Source organism: Symphodus melops, assembly GCF_947650265.1.
Source record: "Symphodus melops genome assembly, chromosome: 2".
Classification (NCBI taxonomy): Eukaryota; Metazoa; Chordata; class Actinopteri; order Labriformes; family Labridae; genus Symphodus; species Symphodus melops.
The window spans coordinates 46198-62942 of NC_136692.1; the positions used below are offsets into that span (position 1 = coordinate 46198).

Sequence of the window (16745 nt, forward strand, 5' to 3'; positions counted from 1 at the left end):
TATGAGGCTCGTTCACACAGCAGCCTTCAGCTACAAAGCTGCAAGTTAGCCCGTCTCTTTACTGTTTGATACGACGACAGAGACAATGAGGATAAGAAGAGAGTGAGAGCTTTGTGAGGCAACACACTGTGATGTTGTTGTTGTTACTCATTTAGTTATCTACAGGTTGTCATGGTGATACATGAGTCAGCTGGTCAAACAACTCTCTCTCTCTCTCCCTGAGCCTCATGTGGAGCTCCAGTGAGCTCGATCGGCCCGTCAAGTTTGTCTTTGTCTCAGTGTGATGGGGATTCTGGTTTTTCTGGTCAGCTCCTCCCGGTTTTAACGGCAGCAGCGCTGAGTCTCGCTTCAGTCCGATCAGCAGCAGCAGCAGCATGGCCTCCAACACTGCCACCATGGGAAACCTCCCCAGCGGAGTTGGAATATGTACCACCATCCCCGATATCCTCTACCTGCCCGAGCTGGTAAGAGACTGACCTTTATGACTGACCCTAGCCTTTAAACATGGAACAATATCTGGGTTTCAATTTGTCAGACAGATTTAGAGATGTAGCCATGAACAGACATATTCAGACATAATGATACTGTGACTCTGCTCTTAACAGCAAACACGTTTTTCACTTTGCACACATTTCTCATGTTGAAATACGGAAGCCTAAAGTGGACATAATGCTACTTCAGTCCTAAATCCTTTAATTTCTCCAGATCTCAGCTCAGTCATCTCGTTATTTCAGGAGAACAGAGATAACCATCCTTTCTCTCATTGTGTAAGATAAACATTATACAGAGAAAACACGATGAATAAGCTGAGATCTTGAGTAAAGGAATAGTTTAATGACTAGTTAAAGACTAGTTAATGGACCAGTTAAAGGACTAGTTAAATGAGTAGTTAAAGGACTATTTAAATAAGTAGTTAAAGGACTATTTAAATAAGTAGTTAAAGGACTAGTTAAATGAGTAGTTAAAGGACTAGTTAAATAAGTAGTTAAAGGAATATTTAAATAAGTAGTTAAAGGACTAGTTAAATAAGTAGTTAAAGGACTAGTTAAATGAGTAGTTAAAGGACTATTTAAATGAGTAGTTAAAGGACTATTTAAATGAGTAGTTAAAGGACTAGTTAAATAAGTAGTTAAATGAGTAGTTAAATAAGTAGTTAAAGGACTATTTAAATAAGTAGTTAAAGGACTAGTTAAATGAGTAGTTAAAGGAATATTTAAATAAGTAGTTAAAGGATTAGTTAAATGAGTAGTTAAAGGACTATTTAAATGAGTAGTTAAAGGACTAGTTAAATAAGTAGTTAAAGGAATATTTAAATAAGTAGTTAAAGGACTAGTTAAATAAGTAGTTAAAGGACTAGTTAAATGAGTAGTTAAAGGACTATTTAAATGAGTAGTTAAAGGACTATTTAAATGAGTAGTTAAAGGACTAGTTAAATAAGTAGTTAAATGAGTAGTTAAATAAGTAGTTAAATGACTAGTTAAATAAGTAGTTAAAGGACTAGTTAAATAAGTAGTTAAAGGAATATTTAAATAAGTAGTTAAAGGACTATTTAAATAAGTAGTTAAAGGACTAGTTAAATAAGTAGTTAAAGGACTAGTTAAATAAGTAGTTAAATGAGTAGTTAAATAAGTAGTTAAAGGACTAGTTAAATAAGTAGTTAAATGAGTAGTTAAAGGACTATTTAAATGAGTAGTTAAATGAGTAGTTCAATGAGTAGTTAAATGAGTAGTTAAAGGACTATTTAAATAAGTAGTTAAAGGACTAGTTAAATAAGTAGTTAAAGGACTAGTTAAAGGACTAGTTAAATAAGTAGTTAAATAAGTAGTTAAAGGACTAGTTAAAGGACTAGTTAAATAAGTAGTTAAAGGACTAGTTAAATGAGTAGTTAAATGACTAGTTAAATAAGTAGTTAAAGGACTAGTTAAATAAGTAGTTAAATAAGTAGTTAAATAAGTAGTTAAAGGAATATTTAAATAAGTAGTTAAAGGACTAGTTAAATAAGTAGTTAAATGACTAGTTAAATAAGTAGTTAAAGGACTAGTTAAATAAGTAGTTAAATAAGTAGTTAAAGGACTAGTTAAATAAGTAGTTAAATAAGTAGTTAAATAAGTAGTTAAAGGACTAGTTAAATAAGTAGTTAAATAAGTAGTTAAAGGACTAGTTAAATAAGTAGTTAAATAAGTAGTTAAATAAGTAGTTAAATAAGTAGTTAAATAAGTAGTTAAATGAGTAGTTAAATAAGTAGTTAAAGGACTAGTTAAATAAGTAGTTAAATGAGTAGTTAAATGAGTAGTTAAAGGAGTATTTAAATGAGTAGTTAAAGGACTATTTAAATGAGTAGTTAAAGGACTAGTTAAAGGACTAGTTAAAGGACTAGATTGACCCTTCCATATTGTTCTTACATGAATTAGAGTTCAATACGTGTTTTATGATTCTCATTTGAAAAACAAGATTTTTATAAGACTTTCTTCCTCTTTGTTATTTTGGTTGTTTTGATTGCACAGGTTTAAAAATCCTTCAGACAGGTGTGCACATTGTCTGTGAGATGAGCTCATATCCATAGAGAGCCATGAACTCTGTCTCCAGTAGTGAAAAGTATGAACACTTCGGTTCACTTCGCACGTCTGAAGTTTTACTATGATAAGATGGCGGCACGTTATCTCACACAGTAATCCTGCAGAGCTGGTTAAAGGACGACACGATGACGACAGATCAGATCCTGAATCTGATTCTGAGAACATCACAGACAGCCCCACTATTTTTTAATGAATGGACTGCAAAAAACAAACAAAATCGATCCAATGAAAATAAAATCAGACGATATGATTAGTTAAAAAAAGGATGAAAGAAATGTGCTGGAGAAGACTATTAAACTCAGAGGGGCTTTTCAAGTGGCTCTCCTAACGAGTGACATTTGTTAATGTACTTAATTGGCTGAGCTGTCACTCTGACCAACACTGGCCAATACAAACTAGATATGTGTGAGTCTCTACCCTCCAGATCCAGAACACATTAGATTTCTGATCAAACATTTTATGAAGGAGGAAAATCTTCGGATGGTCGTGGCAGGGTACACGCTACAAGAAAATCAGATTCCCTTCAGACCAAAGTCCCAAAAAGACCTGGATATCTGCTGGATCCAAAGATTATCTTGCCAGATTCTTCTGTGGTGTGAGGCGTGTTACAAGTGATTTGGACCTCCCTGATCTACTCAGAAGACATTTAGGACTTCCCTGATTTGAAATCATAAATATTAAACATGTTCAATATTTACAATCACAAATCTTGTTGTTTGGGGTGAACACCAAGGACAGCCAAGTTCGGCCCAGAGAGGACAGAGGGGACAGAGAGGACAGAGGGGTTAGAGGGGACAGAGGGGACTGAGAGGACAGAGAGGACAGAGTTGACAGAGAGGACAGAGAGGAGAGAGGGGACAGAGAGGACAGAGGGAACAGAGGGGACTGAGAGGACAGAGGGGACAGAGGGGACAGAGAGGACAGAGTTGACAGAGAGGACAGAGAGGAGAGAGGGGACTGAGAGGACAGAGAGGACAGAGGGGACAGAGGGGACAGAGGGGACAGAGAGGACAGAGAGGACAGAGAGGACAGAGGGGACAGAGGGGACAGAGAGGACAGAGAGGACAGAGGGGACAGATGTCACTTTTAACATGACTCCTAAAATAACGCTCTTGTGTGATCTCGTAGAGTTCAAATAATAACGACATTTTTGTGCCAAAGATTTATCGTCACAGCCGACTGTTTAAAAAGGAGGAACGTTACCCCCCCCCCCCCCCCCACACACACACACACACACACACACACACAGTGTGAGCAGGTGGAGTGTGATGCAACATCATGAATAATGCAGTCTGTCAATCATCGGAGGTGTAGAGTTTAGGTTCTGCTGACATGATGAGACAAAATAATGGAAACAACAAACACATGAAAGCTGAGGGAACAAACAGAGATCAGGTTCAATGTCTGCGAGGGGGGGGGGGAGGGGGGAGGGGGGGGATGTTAGCATTGGGATGCTAAGTGTGTCTCATTAAAACAATCCTACTAACAAGAGAAAGGTAATTAAATGGGACTGAGGCCGAAACATTTAGAGCTCCCCCTGCTGTCTGGCTGCAGTATAGGTCATAAGCTCTGCTTCCTCCATGTTAACAGATGGGACAGTTCTGTTGATTCATGTCACAGTGTTCATCAGTGTTCATGAACGGATGAATAACTATATCACTATGATTGACAGCTGTGTTGACAATAAGGCTCCTGTGTTGCATTGAACTTTCCATAACTTTGGGTGTCACCTTCAAACAGACGAATCTACCCTGCTATGGACTAAACCCACCTGAGCGACTTTTGACCTTTTAGCAGGAAGGTGATTGTGTTTTTGTTAGAGGAAGGGGCGGAGCTTCAGTCCTGTAGGTTGTTTTTATATGTCATGCATCTTAATGTTGCAATGGTTTCCCCTCTTGTGCTTTTAGATCTTCGGTGGTCTGGTGTGGATTCTGGTGGCCTCCACGCTGGTGGTTCCTGAGAACCCTCAGGGCTGGGTGATGTTCGTGTCTGTCTTCTGTTTTGTTATGACGTTTATCTGGATGGTGGTGTTCGCCTGCGGAGGGCATCAGAACAAAGGAACCTGGGCCGCAGCAGTAAGTCTGACACATGTGACCATTATACCTATATCTATTATATATCGATTCTTTATTTATCAGACAGGTCTCAGTGTGTTCATGATGAGTCCTCTATGTAGACCAAAGTTAGTCATGGAGTGCCTCAAGGATCAGTGCTTGGTCTGATTCTCTTTACATTATAGATGCTTCCTCTCGGTAATATTATGAGAAAACACTCCATAAACTTTCATTACTATGCAGTGAGCATGTGTGTGTTTATATGTGTGTGTGTGTGTCTGTTTATATGTGTGTGTGTGTCTGTTTATATGTGTGTGTGTGTCTGTTTATATGTGTGTGTGTGTGTTTATATGTGTGTGTGTCTGTTTATATGTGTGTGTGTGTGTTTATATGTGTGTGTGTGTGTCTGTTTATATGTGTGTGTGTGTCTGTTTATATGTGTGTGTGTGTGTTTATATGTGTGTGTGTGTGTGTGTTTATATGTGTGTGTGTGTGTGTTTATATGTGTGTGTGTGTGTTTATATGTGTGTGTGTGTGTTTATATGTGTGTGTGTGTGTGTTTATATGTGTGTGTGTGTGTTTATATGTGTGTGTGTGTGTGTGTTTATATGTGTGTGTGTGTGTGTGTTTATATGTGTGTGTGTGTCTGTTTATATGTGTGTGTGTGTGTTTATATGTGTGTGTGTGTGTGTTTATATGTGTGTGTGTGTGTGTTTATATGTGTGTGTGTGTGTGTTTATATGTGTGTGTGTGTGTGTTTATATGTGTGTGTGTGTGTGTTTATATGTGTGTGTGTGTGTTTATATGTGTGTGTGTGTGTCTGTTTATATGTGTGTGTGTGTCTGTTTATATGTGTGTGTGTGTGTTTATATGTGTGTGTGTGTGTGTTTATATGTGTGTGTGTGTGTTTATATGTGTGTGTGTGTGTGTTTATATGTGTGTGTGTGTGTTTATATGTGTGTGTGTGTGTGTGTTTATATGTGTGTGTGTGTGTGTGTTTATATGTGTGTGTGTGTCTGTTTATATGTGTGTGTGTGTGTTTATATGTGTGTGTGTGTGTTTATATGTGTGTGTGTGTGTTTATATGTGTGTGTGTGTGTGTTTATATGTGTGTGTGTGTGTTTATATGTGTGTGTGTGTTTATATGTGTGTGTGTGTGTTTATATGTGTGTGTGTGTGTTTATATGTGTGTGTGTGTGTGTTTATATGTGTGTGTGTGTGTTTATATGTGTGTGTGTGTGTGTCTGTTTATATGTGTGTGTGTGTTTATATGTGTGTGTGTGTGTCTGTTTATATGTGTGTGTGTGTCTGTTTATATGTGTGTGTGTGTGTTTATATGTGTGTGTGTGTCTGTTTATATGTGTGTGTGTGTGTGTGTGTGTTTATATGTGTGTGTGTGTCTGTTTATATGTGTGTGTGTTTATATGTGTGTGTGTTTATATGTGTGTGTGTGTGTGTGTGTGTGTGTTTATATGTGTGTGTGTGTGTGTTTATATGTGTGTGTGTGTGTGTTTATATGTGTGTCTGTTTATATGTGTGTGTGTGTGTGTTTATATGTGTGTGTGTGTTTATATGTGTGTGTGTGTGTGTGTTTATATGTGTGTGTGTGTGTGTTTATATGTGTGTGTGTGTTTATATGTGTGTGTGTGTGTTTATATGTGTGTGTGTGTGTCTGTTTATATGTGTGTGTGTGTTTATATGTGTGTGTGTGTTTATATGTGTGTGTGTGTTTATATGTGTGTGTGTGTGTGTTTATATGTGTGTGTGTGTTTATATGTGTGTGTGTGTGTTTATATGTGTGTGTGTGTGTCTGTTTATATGTGTGTGTGTGTGTGTGTGTGTTTATATGTGTGTGTGTGTCTGTTTATATGTGTGTGTGTTTATATGTGTGTGTGTTTATATGTGTGTGTGTGTGTGTGTTTATATGTGTGTGTGTGTGTGTTTATATGTGTGTGTGTGTGTGTTTATATGTGTGTCTGTTTATATGTGTGTGTGTGTGTGTTTATATGTGTGTGTGTGTTTATATGTGTGTGTGTGTGTGTGTGTTTATATGTGTGTGTGTGTGTGTTTATATGTGTGTGTGTGTTTATATGTGTGTGTGTGTGTTTATATGTGTGTGTGTGTGTCTGTTTATATGTGTGTGTGTGTTTATATGTGTGTGTGTGTTTATATGTGTGTGTGTGTTTATATGTGTGTGTGTGTGTGTTTATATGTGTGTGTGTGTTTATATGTGTGTGTGTGTGTTTATATGTGTGTGTGTGTGTCTGTTTATATGTGTGTGTGTGTGTTTATATGTGTGTGTGTGTGTGTTTATATGTGTGTGTGTTTATATGTGTGTGTGTTTATATGTGTGTGTGTTTATATGTGTGTGTGTTTATATGTGTGTGTGTTTATATGTGTGTGTGTGTGTGTTTATATGTGTGTGTGTGTGTTTATATGTGTGTGTGTTTATATGTGTGTGTGTGTGTGTTTATATGTGTGTGTGTTTATATGTGTGTGTGTTTATATGTGTGTGTGTGTGTGTGTGTGTGTTTATATGTTAGTGTGTGTGTTTATATGTGTGTGTGTTTATATGTGTGTGTGTGTGTTTATATGTTAGTGTGTGTGTGTGTGTGTGTGTTTATATGTGTGTGTGTGTTTATATGTTAGTGTGTGTGTGTGTGTGTGTGTGTGTTTATATGTGTGTGTGTGTTTATATGTTAGTGTGTGTGTGTGTGTGTGTGTGTGTGTGTTTATATGTGTGTGTGTGTGTTTATATGTGTGTGTGTTTATATGTGTGTGTGTTTATATGTGTGTGTGTTTATATGTGTGTGTGTGTTTATATGTTAGTGTGTGTGTGTGTGTGTGTGTGTGTTTATATGTGTGTGTGTGTGTGTGTGTTTATATGTTAGTGTGTGTGTGTGTGTGTGTGTGTGTGTGTTTATATGTGTGTGTGTGTGTTTATATGTGTGTGTGTTTATATGTGTGTGTGTTTATATGTGTGTGTTTATATGTGTGTGTGTTTATATGTGTGTGTGTGTGTGTGTGTTTATATGTGTGTGTGTGTTTATGTGTGTGTGTTTATATGTGTGTGTGTTTATATGTGTGTGTGTTTATATGTGTGTGTGTGTGTGTTTATATGTGTGTGTGTGTGTGTGTGTGTTTATATGTTAGTGTGTGTGTTTATATGTGTGTGTGTTTATATGTGTGTGTGTGTGTTTATATGTTAGTGTGTGTGTGTGTGTGTGTGTGTGTGTGTGTTTATATGTGTGTGTGTGTGTTTATATGTGTGTGTGTTTATATGTGTGTGTGTGTGTTTATGTTAGTGTGTGTGTGTGTGTGTGTGTGTGTGTGTGTGTTTATATGTGTGTGTGTGTGTTTATATGTGTGTGTGTGTGTGTTTATATGTGTGTCTGTTTATATGTGTGTGTGTGTGTGTTTATATGTGTGTGTGTGTTTATATGTGTGTGTGTGTGTGTGTGTTTATATGTGTGTGTGTGTGTTTATATGTGTGTGTGTGTGTCTGTTTATATGTGTGTGTGTGTGTTTATATGTGTGTGTGTGTGTGTTTATATGTGTGTGTGTGTGTGTGTGTTTATATGTGTGTGTGTGTCTGTTTATATGTGTGTGTGTCTGTTTATATGTGTGTGTGTGTGTGTTTATATGTGTGTGTGTGTGTTTATATGTGTGTGTGTTTATATGTGTGTGTGTTTATATGTGTGTGTGTTTATATGTGTGTGTGTTTATATGTGTGTGTGTTTATATGTGTGTGTGTTTATATGTGTGTGTGTGTGTGTTTATATGTGTGTGTGTGTGTTTATATGTGTGTGTGTTTATATGTGTGTGTGTGTGTGTTTATATGTGTGTGTGTTTATATGTGTGTGTGTTTATATGTGTGTGTGTGTGTGTGTGTGTTTATATGTTAGTGTATGTGTTTATATGTGTGTGTGTTTATATGTGTGTGTGTGTGTTTATATGTTAGTGTGTGTGTGTGTGTGTGTGTTTATATGTGTGTGTGTGTTTATATGTTAGTGTGTGTGTGTGTGTGTGTGTGTGTTTATATGTGTGTGTGTGTGTGTGTGTTTATATGTTAGTGTGTGTGTGTGTGTGTGTGTGTGTGTTTATATGTGTGTGTGTGTTTATATGTGTGTGTGTGTGTTTATATGTGTGTGTGTGTGTCTGTTTATATGTGTGTGTGTGTTTATATGTGTGTGTGTGTTTATATGTGTGTGTGTGTTTATATGTGTGTGTGTGTGTGTTTATATGTGTGTGTGTGTTTATATGTGTGTGTGTGTGTTTATATGTGTGTGTGTGTGTCTGTTTATATGTGTGTGTGTGTGTTTATATGTGTGTGTGTGTGTGTTTATATGTGTGTGTGTGTGTGTGTGTTTATATGTGTGTGTGTGTCTGTTTATATGTGTGTGTGTCTGTTTATATGTGTGTGTGTGTGTGTTTATATGTGTGTGTGTGTGTTTATATGTGTGTGTGTTTATATGTGTGTGTGTTTATATGTGTGTGTGTTTATATGTGTGTGTGTTTATATGTGTGTGTGTTTATATGTGTGTGTGTTTATATGTGTGTGTGTGTGTGTTTATATGTGTGTGTGTGTGTTTATATGTGTGTGTGTTTATATGTGTGTGTGTGTGTGTTTATATGTGTGTGTGTTTATATGTGTGTGTGTTTATATGTGTGTGTGTGTGTGTGTGTGTGTTTATATGTTAGTGTGTGTGTTTATATGTGTGTGTGTTTATATGTGTGTGTGTGTGTTTATATGTTAGTGTGTGTGTGTGTGTGTGTGTTTATATGTGTGTGTGTGTTTATATGTTAGTGTGTGTGTGTGTGTGTGTGTGTGTTTATATGTGTGTGTGTGTTTATATGTTAGTGTGTGTGTGTGTGTGTGTGTGTGTGTGTTTATATGTGTGTGTGTGTGTTTATATGTGTGTGTGTTTATATGTGTGTGTGTTTATATGTGTGTGTGTTTATATGTGTGTGTGTGTTTATATGTTAGTGTGTGTGTGTGTGTGTGTGTGTGTTTATATGTGTGTGTGTGTGTGTGTGTGTTTATATGTTAGTGTGTGTGTGTGTGTGTGTGTGTGTGTGTGTTTATATGTGTGTGTGTGTGTTTATATGTGTGTGTGTTTATATGTGTGTGTGTTTATATGTGTGTGTTTATATGTGTGTGTGTTTATATGTGTGTGTGTGTGTGTGTGTTTATATGTGTGTGTGTGTTTATGTGTGTGTGTTTATATGTGTGTGTGTTTATATGTGTGTGTGTTTATATGTGTGTGTGTGTGTGTTTATATGTGTGTGTGTGTGTGTGTGTGTTTATATGTTAGTGTGTGTGTTTATATGTGTGTGTGTTTATATGTGTGTGTGTGTGTTTATATGTTAGTGTGTGTGTGTGTGTGTGTGTGTGTGTGTGTTTATATGTGTGTGTGTGTGTTTATATGTGTGTGTGTTTATATGTGTGTGTGTGTGTTTATGTTAGTGTGTGTGTGTGTGTGTGTGTGTGTGTGTGTGTTTATATGTGTGTGTGTGTGTTTATATGTGTGTGTGTGTGTGTTTATATGTGTGTCTGTTTATATGTGTGTGTGTGTGTGTTTATATGTGTGTGTGTGTTTATATGTGTGTGTGTGTGTGTGTGTTTATATGTGTGTGTGTGTGTTTATATGTGTGTGTGTGTGTCTGTTTATATGTGTGTGTGTGTGTTTATATGTGTGTGTGTGTGTGTTTATATGTGTGTGTGTGTGTGTGTGTTTATATGTGTGTGTGTGTCTGTTTATATGTGTGTGTGTCTGTTTATATGTGTGTGTGTGTGTGTTTATATGTGTGTGTGTGTGTTTATATGTGTGTGTGTTTATATGTGTGTGTGTTTATATGTGTGTGTGTTTATATGTGTGTGTGTTTATATGTGTGTGTGTTTATATGTGTGTGTGTTTATATGTGTGTGTGTGTGTGTTTATATGTGTGTGTGTGTGTTTATATGTGTGTGTGTTTATATGTGTGTGTGTGTGTGTTTATATGTGTGTGTGTTTATATGTGTGTGTGTTTATATGTGTGTGTGTGTGTGTGTGTGTTTATATGTTAGTGTATGTGTTTATATGTGTGTGTGTTTATATGTGTGTGTGTGTGTTTATATGTTAGTGTGTGTGTGTGTGTGTGTGTTTATATGTTAGTGTGTGTGTGTGTGTGTGTGTGTGTTTATATGTGTGTGTGTGTGTGTGTGTTTATATGTTAGTGTGTGTGTGTGTGTGTGTGTGTGTGTTTATATGTGTGTGTGTGTGTTTATATGTGTGTGTGTTTATATGTGTGTGTGTTTATATGTGTGTGTGTTTATATGTGTGTGTGTGTTTATATGTTAGTGTGTGTGTGTGTGTGTGTGTGTGTTTATATGTGTGTGTGTGTGTGTGTGTTTATATGTTAGTGTGTGTGTGTGTGTGTGTGTGTGTGTGTGTTTATATGTGTGTGTGTGTGTTTATATGTGTGTGTGTTTATATGTGTGTGTGTTTATATGTGTGTGTGTTTATATGTGTGTGTGTTTATATGTGTGTGTGTGTGTGTGTGTTTATATGTGTGTGTGTGTTTATGTGTGTGTGTTTATATGTGTGTGTGTGTGTGTTTATATGTGTGTGTGTGTGTGTGTGTGTTTATATGTTAGTGTGTGTGTTTATATGTGTGTGTGTTTATATGTGTGTGTGTGTGTTTATATGTTAGTGTGTGTGTGTGTGTGTGTGTGTGTGTGTGTTTATATGTGTGTGTGTGTGTTTATATGTGTGTGTGTTTATATGTGTGTGTGTGTGTTTATGTTAGTGTGTGTGTGTGTGTGTGTGTGTGTGTGTGTGTTTATATGTGTGTGTGTGTGTTTATATGTGTGTGTGTTTATATGTGTGTGTGTGTGTGTGTTTATATGTGTGTGTGTTTATATGTGTGTGTGTTTATATGTGTGTGTGTGTTGATGTGTGTGTGTGTTTATATGTTAGTGTGTGTGTTGATGTGTGTGTGTGTTTATATGTGTGTGTGTGTGTTTATATGTGTGTGTGTGTTTATGTGTGTGTGTTTATATGTGTGTGTGTTTATATGTGTGTGTGTGTGTGTGTTTATATGTGTGTGTGTGTGTTTATATGTGTGTGTGTTTATATGTGTGTGTGTTTATATGTGTGTGTGTGTGTGTGTTTATATGTTAGTGTGTGTGTTTATATGTTAGTGTGTGTGTTGATGTGTGTGTGTGTGTTTATATGTGTGTGTGTGTGTGTGTTTATATGTTAGTGTGTGTGTTTATATGTGTGTGTGTGTTTATATGTGTGTGTGTGTCTGTTTATATGTGTGTGTGTGTCTGTTTATATGTGTGTGTGTGTGTGTTTATGTGTGTGTGTGTGTCTGTTTATATGTGTGTGTGTGTGTGTTTATGTGTGTGTGTGTGTGTTTATATGTTAGTGTGTGTGTGTTTATATGTTAGTGTGTGTGTTGATGTGTGTGTGTGTTTATATGTGTGTGTGTGTCTGTTTATTTGTGTGTGTGTGTGTGTTTATGTGTGTGTGTGTGTGTTTATATGTTAGTGTGTGTGTTGATGTGTGTGTGTGTTTATATGTGTGTGTGTGTCTGTTTATATGTGTGTGTGTGTGTTTATGTGTGTGTGTGTGTGTTTATATGTTAGTGTGTGTGTGTTTATATGTTAGTGTGTGTGTTGATGTGTGTGTGTGTTTATATGTTAGTGTGTGTGTGTGTGTGTGTGTGTGTGTTGATGTGTGTGTGTTTATATGTTAGTGTGTGTGTGTTGATGTGTGTGTTGATGTGTGTGTGTGTGTGTCTGTTTGTGTGTGTGTGTGTGTTGATGTGTGTTTGTTTGTTTATATATGAGTGTGTGTTGGTGTGTGTGTTTATATATGTGTGACACTCCCTGTCATCTCTCTTCTTCGTTGGTTTCCTGTCCTCGCCGTGTGATAGGACTTTGCGTATCACGGAATCGCTGCCTTTTTCTACCTCAGCGCCTCAGTGGCGTTGGCCAAAGTGACACTGGACATAAACAGAGTGGAAAACTTCAAGAACTACCAGCTGGACATTTCTGCTGTGGTGAGTCAGAACAGAAACACACCTGAAAGACTCAAACCTGCTGAGAAATCTTCAGCCTGAACTCCCATTGGTCAGAATATATCATAGTGGGATGTTTCTGTGCAGGTCAAAACTGGTCTGGGTTGGGAGGCGATGGATTAGTGAACACGTTGAAGGGCACAAAGGTTAAAAGGTTCAAAGGTTCAAAGAGTTGCTTGCAGCACCCCCTGGTGCTTAAAGTGAACGCTACAGAATTAGCCAGGAGTTAGCTTCACAATAACAAGTTTTAGGCCCCGTTTCCACGGAGACGCTGTGACAGAAATCAAAACGACCCCACTCTGGATTCAAACTACAGACCGTCTACACGGCAGGTCTCTGAGTGAAAACCATGTAGTTCTCACGCCCGGCCAGTAGTGGGCAGTGGAACTTTACAACGTGACACTCACCAGTACAACCACTTCCTCCACAACATCCTGTTTAGCGGCGAGTTCTCCCAGGTCTTAGCTAAACGCTGCGTATGGTCGCCCTGTGCGGCGAGTTCTCCCAGGTCTTAGCTAAACGCTGCGTATGGTCGCCCTGTGCGGCGAGTTCTCCCAGGTCTTAGCTAAACGCTGCGTATGGTCGCCCTGTGCTGCGAGTTCTCCCAGGTCTTAGCTAAACGCTGCGTATGGTCGCCCTGTGCGGCGAGTTCTCCCAGGTCTTAGCTAAACGCTGCGTATGGTCGCCCTGTGCGGCGAGTTGTCCCAGGTCTTAGCTAAACGCTGCGTATGGTCGCCCTGTGCTGCGAGTTCTCCCAGGTCTTAGCTAAACGCTGCGTATGGCGCCCTGTGCGGCGAGTTCTCCCAGGTCTTAGCTAAACGCTGCGTATGGTCGCCCTGCGTATGGTCGCCCTGCGTATGGTCGCCCTGTGCTCGGGTAAAGGTCGAACTGTTTGCTGCAGGTGTTCGATGCTCTTTGGGCGGCGACACACACGATGTCTCATATCAAGGTTCAGTTTATACAACGAGCTGCTGAAGCTCAGAGCACAAGAGAATCCACCGCCATTGTTGTTTATGTTTGTTCTGGACTACTGAGCATGTCCACATGTATGTGGGGAGGTGTGGTGACGTCATCGCAGCCAGAGAGTCCCCCCCCCCCCTATCAGTTTCACTCCACCCTGGAGGTCGAATTCAAAAGCTTGAGTTTTCACCCCCGTGAAACACCGATGCCGTGAGAACGAAAAGGCCAATCAGATACTCTGCTGTTTTACTGTCACAGCGTCTCCGTGGAAACGGGCCTCAGATTGCTCTTGTACACCAGCAGCTTCTAAAAAAAGCCCCAACAGAAGATCCTTGTCTTCAAGACAACATCCTGATGCTGGCCAGTACTTCATCACCTCGTCCTATCCTGACTCAGGTCAAGACATTCAGTTGCAGCTTGCAAAGAAATGCACAAGACAAAACATTTTACAAATGAACAACAACTGCTGCTGTCCCACCTTCCATACATATACATTAACCTCAAAGTAAGGAAGCCCAGACATGACTTAAAAGACTTTAATTAATTAAAACAATTAAAAATAGACTAATACAAAGAAAATGATACGGTGACGGATTTGTGGTATATGTATGAGAGGTTGTCTTTGGAGGGGTTTATGAGATGTGTGCAGGAGGAGGTAAATTAAAACTGGACACAGAGGGTCAGAAGGAAGCTACAGGAAGTCCATGCAGAGGGCAGGAAGGAGTGACACGCCACACAGGAAATAGTGGGTTTGCAGGATTGGGAGCTTTAATGAAAATGGGGCAGTGGTCATTTTGTGTTCTGTGTTCATGTTGGTCGCTCCTCTCGTCTATCCGAGCCCACAATGCATGATGGGATTTATGGCTTAGATATTGACCATTGGTTGTACAACGTGTTTCAATGCATTGTGGGATACAATGAGTGTACTTTTTGGAGTATGATGATGTCACACCTTCCAACTTTGTTCTCTGTGTCTCTGCAGGTTTTCTCCTACGTGGCAACTCTTCTCTACTTTATCCACGCCATCCTGTCGGCCATCCGATGGAAGTCTTTCTAGAAGCTAAGCAGAGGAGATGATCACAGAACAGACCAATCAGAGACATTCTCTCATTAACACATCTCCTCCCTCATCCTGTCAACCTTTAAGTGTTCACTAACATGATGTCACTTACTGGTTTATAAACATGGTGACTTACTGTTTCTCTCCACTGATTTTAAAATGTTTCGGAAATATATAATAAATGATTTGATTATGTTCTAGATATCTCTGAACATGAAAGATAACAGACTATCAGAAGACACGTTTCAATCAATCAGTCTTTAGAACTTTTTCTTTTTGTAAAACTGTTTTTTTAAACATCTATATTTTCTGAAAAAAAACAGAAAAAACATTTTCAGGACATTTAAAAAAAAGATTTGTAAGAAATCAACAAATGTTTGAAGAAAGAAAATATTGAAAAAAAACCAACTATGTGACAAAAAAGTTTGTGCTTTTTCCTATCGTGCGTCTGGTAATATGTGTCTTAAGGCAGCAGTCTGCAACTCTTCCCCCAGTGTTTAAAATGTGTACTGCAGTCAAAAGTCTAATCATCACAGAGAGCTGTCTCCCCCCCTCCTCTCACACAGGTCACCATGTGGTGGACACTGTAGCTTCAGTGTTTAGCCAGCTCTGCATGTGGTGGACACTGTAGCTTTAGATAGATAGGCAGGACACAAGACATTGGTTACAGTACACACCCGCTGTCCCCCCTCCCCTCTGTATACAATAATCCCCCAAACAAGATTTAGCAGCCCCTATGTGACTAAGACTAAACATAATTACAGGTTAAACCTGTGCAGTTAGCATTAGCATTAGACTTAAACTTATATAGCATAATGTACATAACCTGTGAAGGAGAGAAAAACATGTGCTGATTAAAAGAGACCTGTAAACAGTTAAAGAGCCTTAGAAACAAAGTGCTGACCTTCTAGAAACTAGTTCCATGTGCATGTACAGAGGTGTTTGAGGTAGTGCCAGAGGTGTGAGTGTCATTAAACAGTCAATGCAGCGATGCAGACTGGGCCATTAAAGTGCTCAGCAACATAAAGGAGCAGTGATTAGCATTAAGTGTCCAAAACAATAAGGTGAAACCAGGAGTGGTTAGGGTGATTATCATTAAAGTACCCAACTATTGAGGGGCAGATTAGCATTAAGTGTCAAAGACAATAGAGTGAAACTTGACCTAGTTAGGGTGATCATGTCAACCATTACAGATGTAGCATAACACAACAGTAGGATGAAACCAGACATGATTAGAGTGATTATCATTAAAGTGACCTGTGCTCAGTAAGGTGACTATCAATATGCATTAAAGTGTCCAACTGGGGGCTGACTCTGAGGTCAGCAGTGCAGATGAGGAGTGAGAAAAAAAGTGAAAAATGAGTCCAGGGATCACCGTGTGCTTCTTCCCTGCCGTGACAGTGAAGTGTTATACAGTCTTATGGCCTATAGGGGGACAAAAGAGTTCTTGAGTCTGTCCGTGGAGCACGACTGTGACAGCAGTCTGTCACTGAACATGCTCCTCTGGCCGGTGAAGGTGCTGTGCAGAGGGTGGTGTGTATTGTCCATGATGGAGAGCATTTTGTCCAGAGACCTCCTCTCTGCCACTGTCACCAGTGAGTCCAGCTCTGTGCCCACCACAGAGCCGGCCCTCCTCACCAGTCTGTCCAGGCGTGCTGCGTCCCTCTTCTTGCAGCTTCCTCCCCAGCACACCACTGCGTAGAAGAGGACGCTGGACACCACAGACTGGTAGAACATCTGCAGCAGCTTTTTGCAGATGTTGAAGGACCCCAGCCTTCTCAGGAAGTACAGACGACTCTGTCCCTTCCTGCAGCTAGTGTCAATGTTAGGCGACCAGTCCAGCTTGTCATCCAGTTGCTTCAGTGTTTAGCCAGCTCTGCATGTGGTGGACACTGTAGCTTCAGTGTTTAGCCAGCTCTGCATGTGGTGGACACTGTAGCTTCAGTGTTTAGCCAGCTCTGCATGTGGTGGACACTGTAGCTTCAGTGTTTAGCCAGCTCTGCATGTGGTGTACACTGTAGCTTCAGT

At 39.1% G+C, this 16745-nt stretch overlaps 1 protein-coding gene across 1 annotated transcript; it reads left to right on the plus strand.

Moving 5' to 3' along the window:
• Window positions 1–271: 271 nt before the first annotated feature.
• Window positions 272–15028, plus strand: LOC306818109 (myelin and lymphocyte protein-like). The gene is made up of 4 exons (XM_079335482.1): window positions 272–464; window positions 4484–4651; window positions 12554–12679; window positions 14640–15028. Exons 1-4 carry the CDS (start codon window positions 375–377, stop codon window positions 14712–14714), a joined length of 459 nt encoding a protein of 152 aa, XP_079191608.1. The 5' UTR covers window positions 272–374; the 3' UTR covers window positions 14715–15028.
• Window positions 15029–16745: the final 1717 nt, after the last annotated feature.

Coding starts and splice junctions, on each gene's coding strand:
- LOC306818109 (XM_079335482.1), top strand. CDS start 375: ATGGCCTCCAACACTGCCACCATGGGAAACCTCCCCAGCGGAGTTGGA. Junction 465..4,483: donor TCCTCTACCTGCCCGAGCTG/GTAAGAGACTGA, acceptor TTGTGCTTTTAG/ATCTTCGGTGGTCTGGTGTG. Junction 12,680..14,639: donor AGCTGGACATTTCTGCTGTG/GTGAGTCAGAAC, acceptor GTGTCTCTGCAG/GTTTTCTCCTACGTGGCAAC.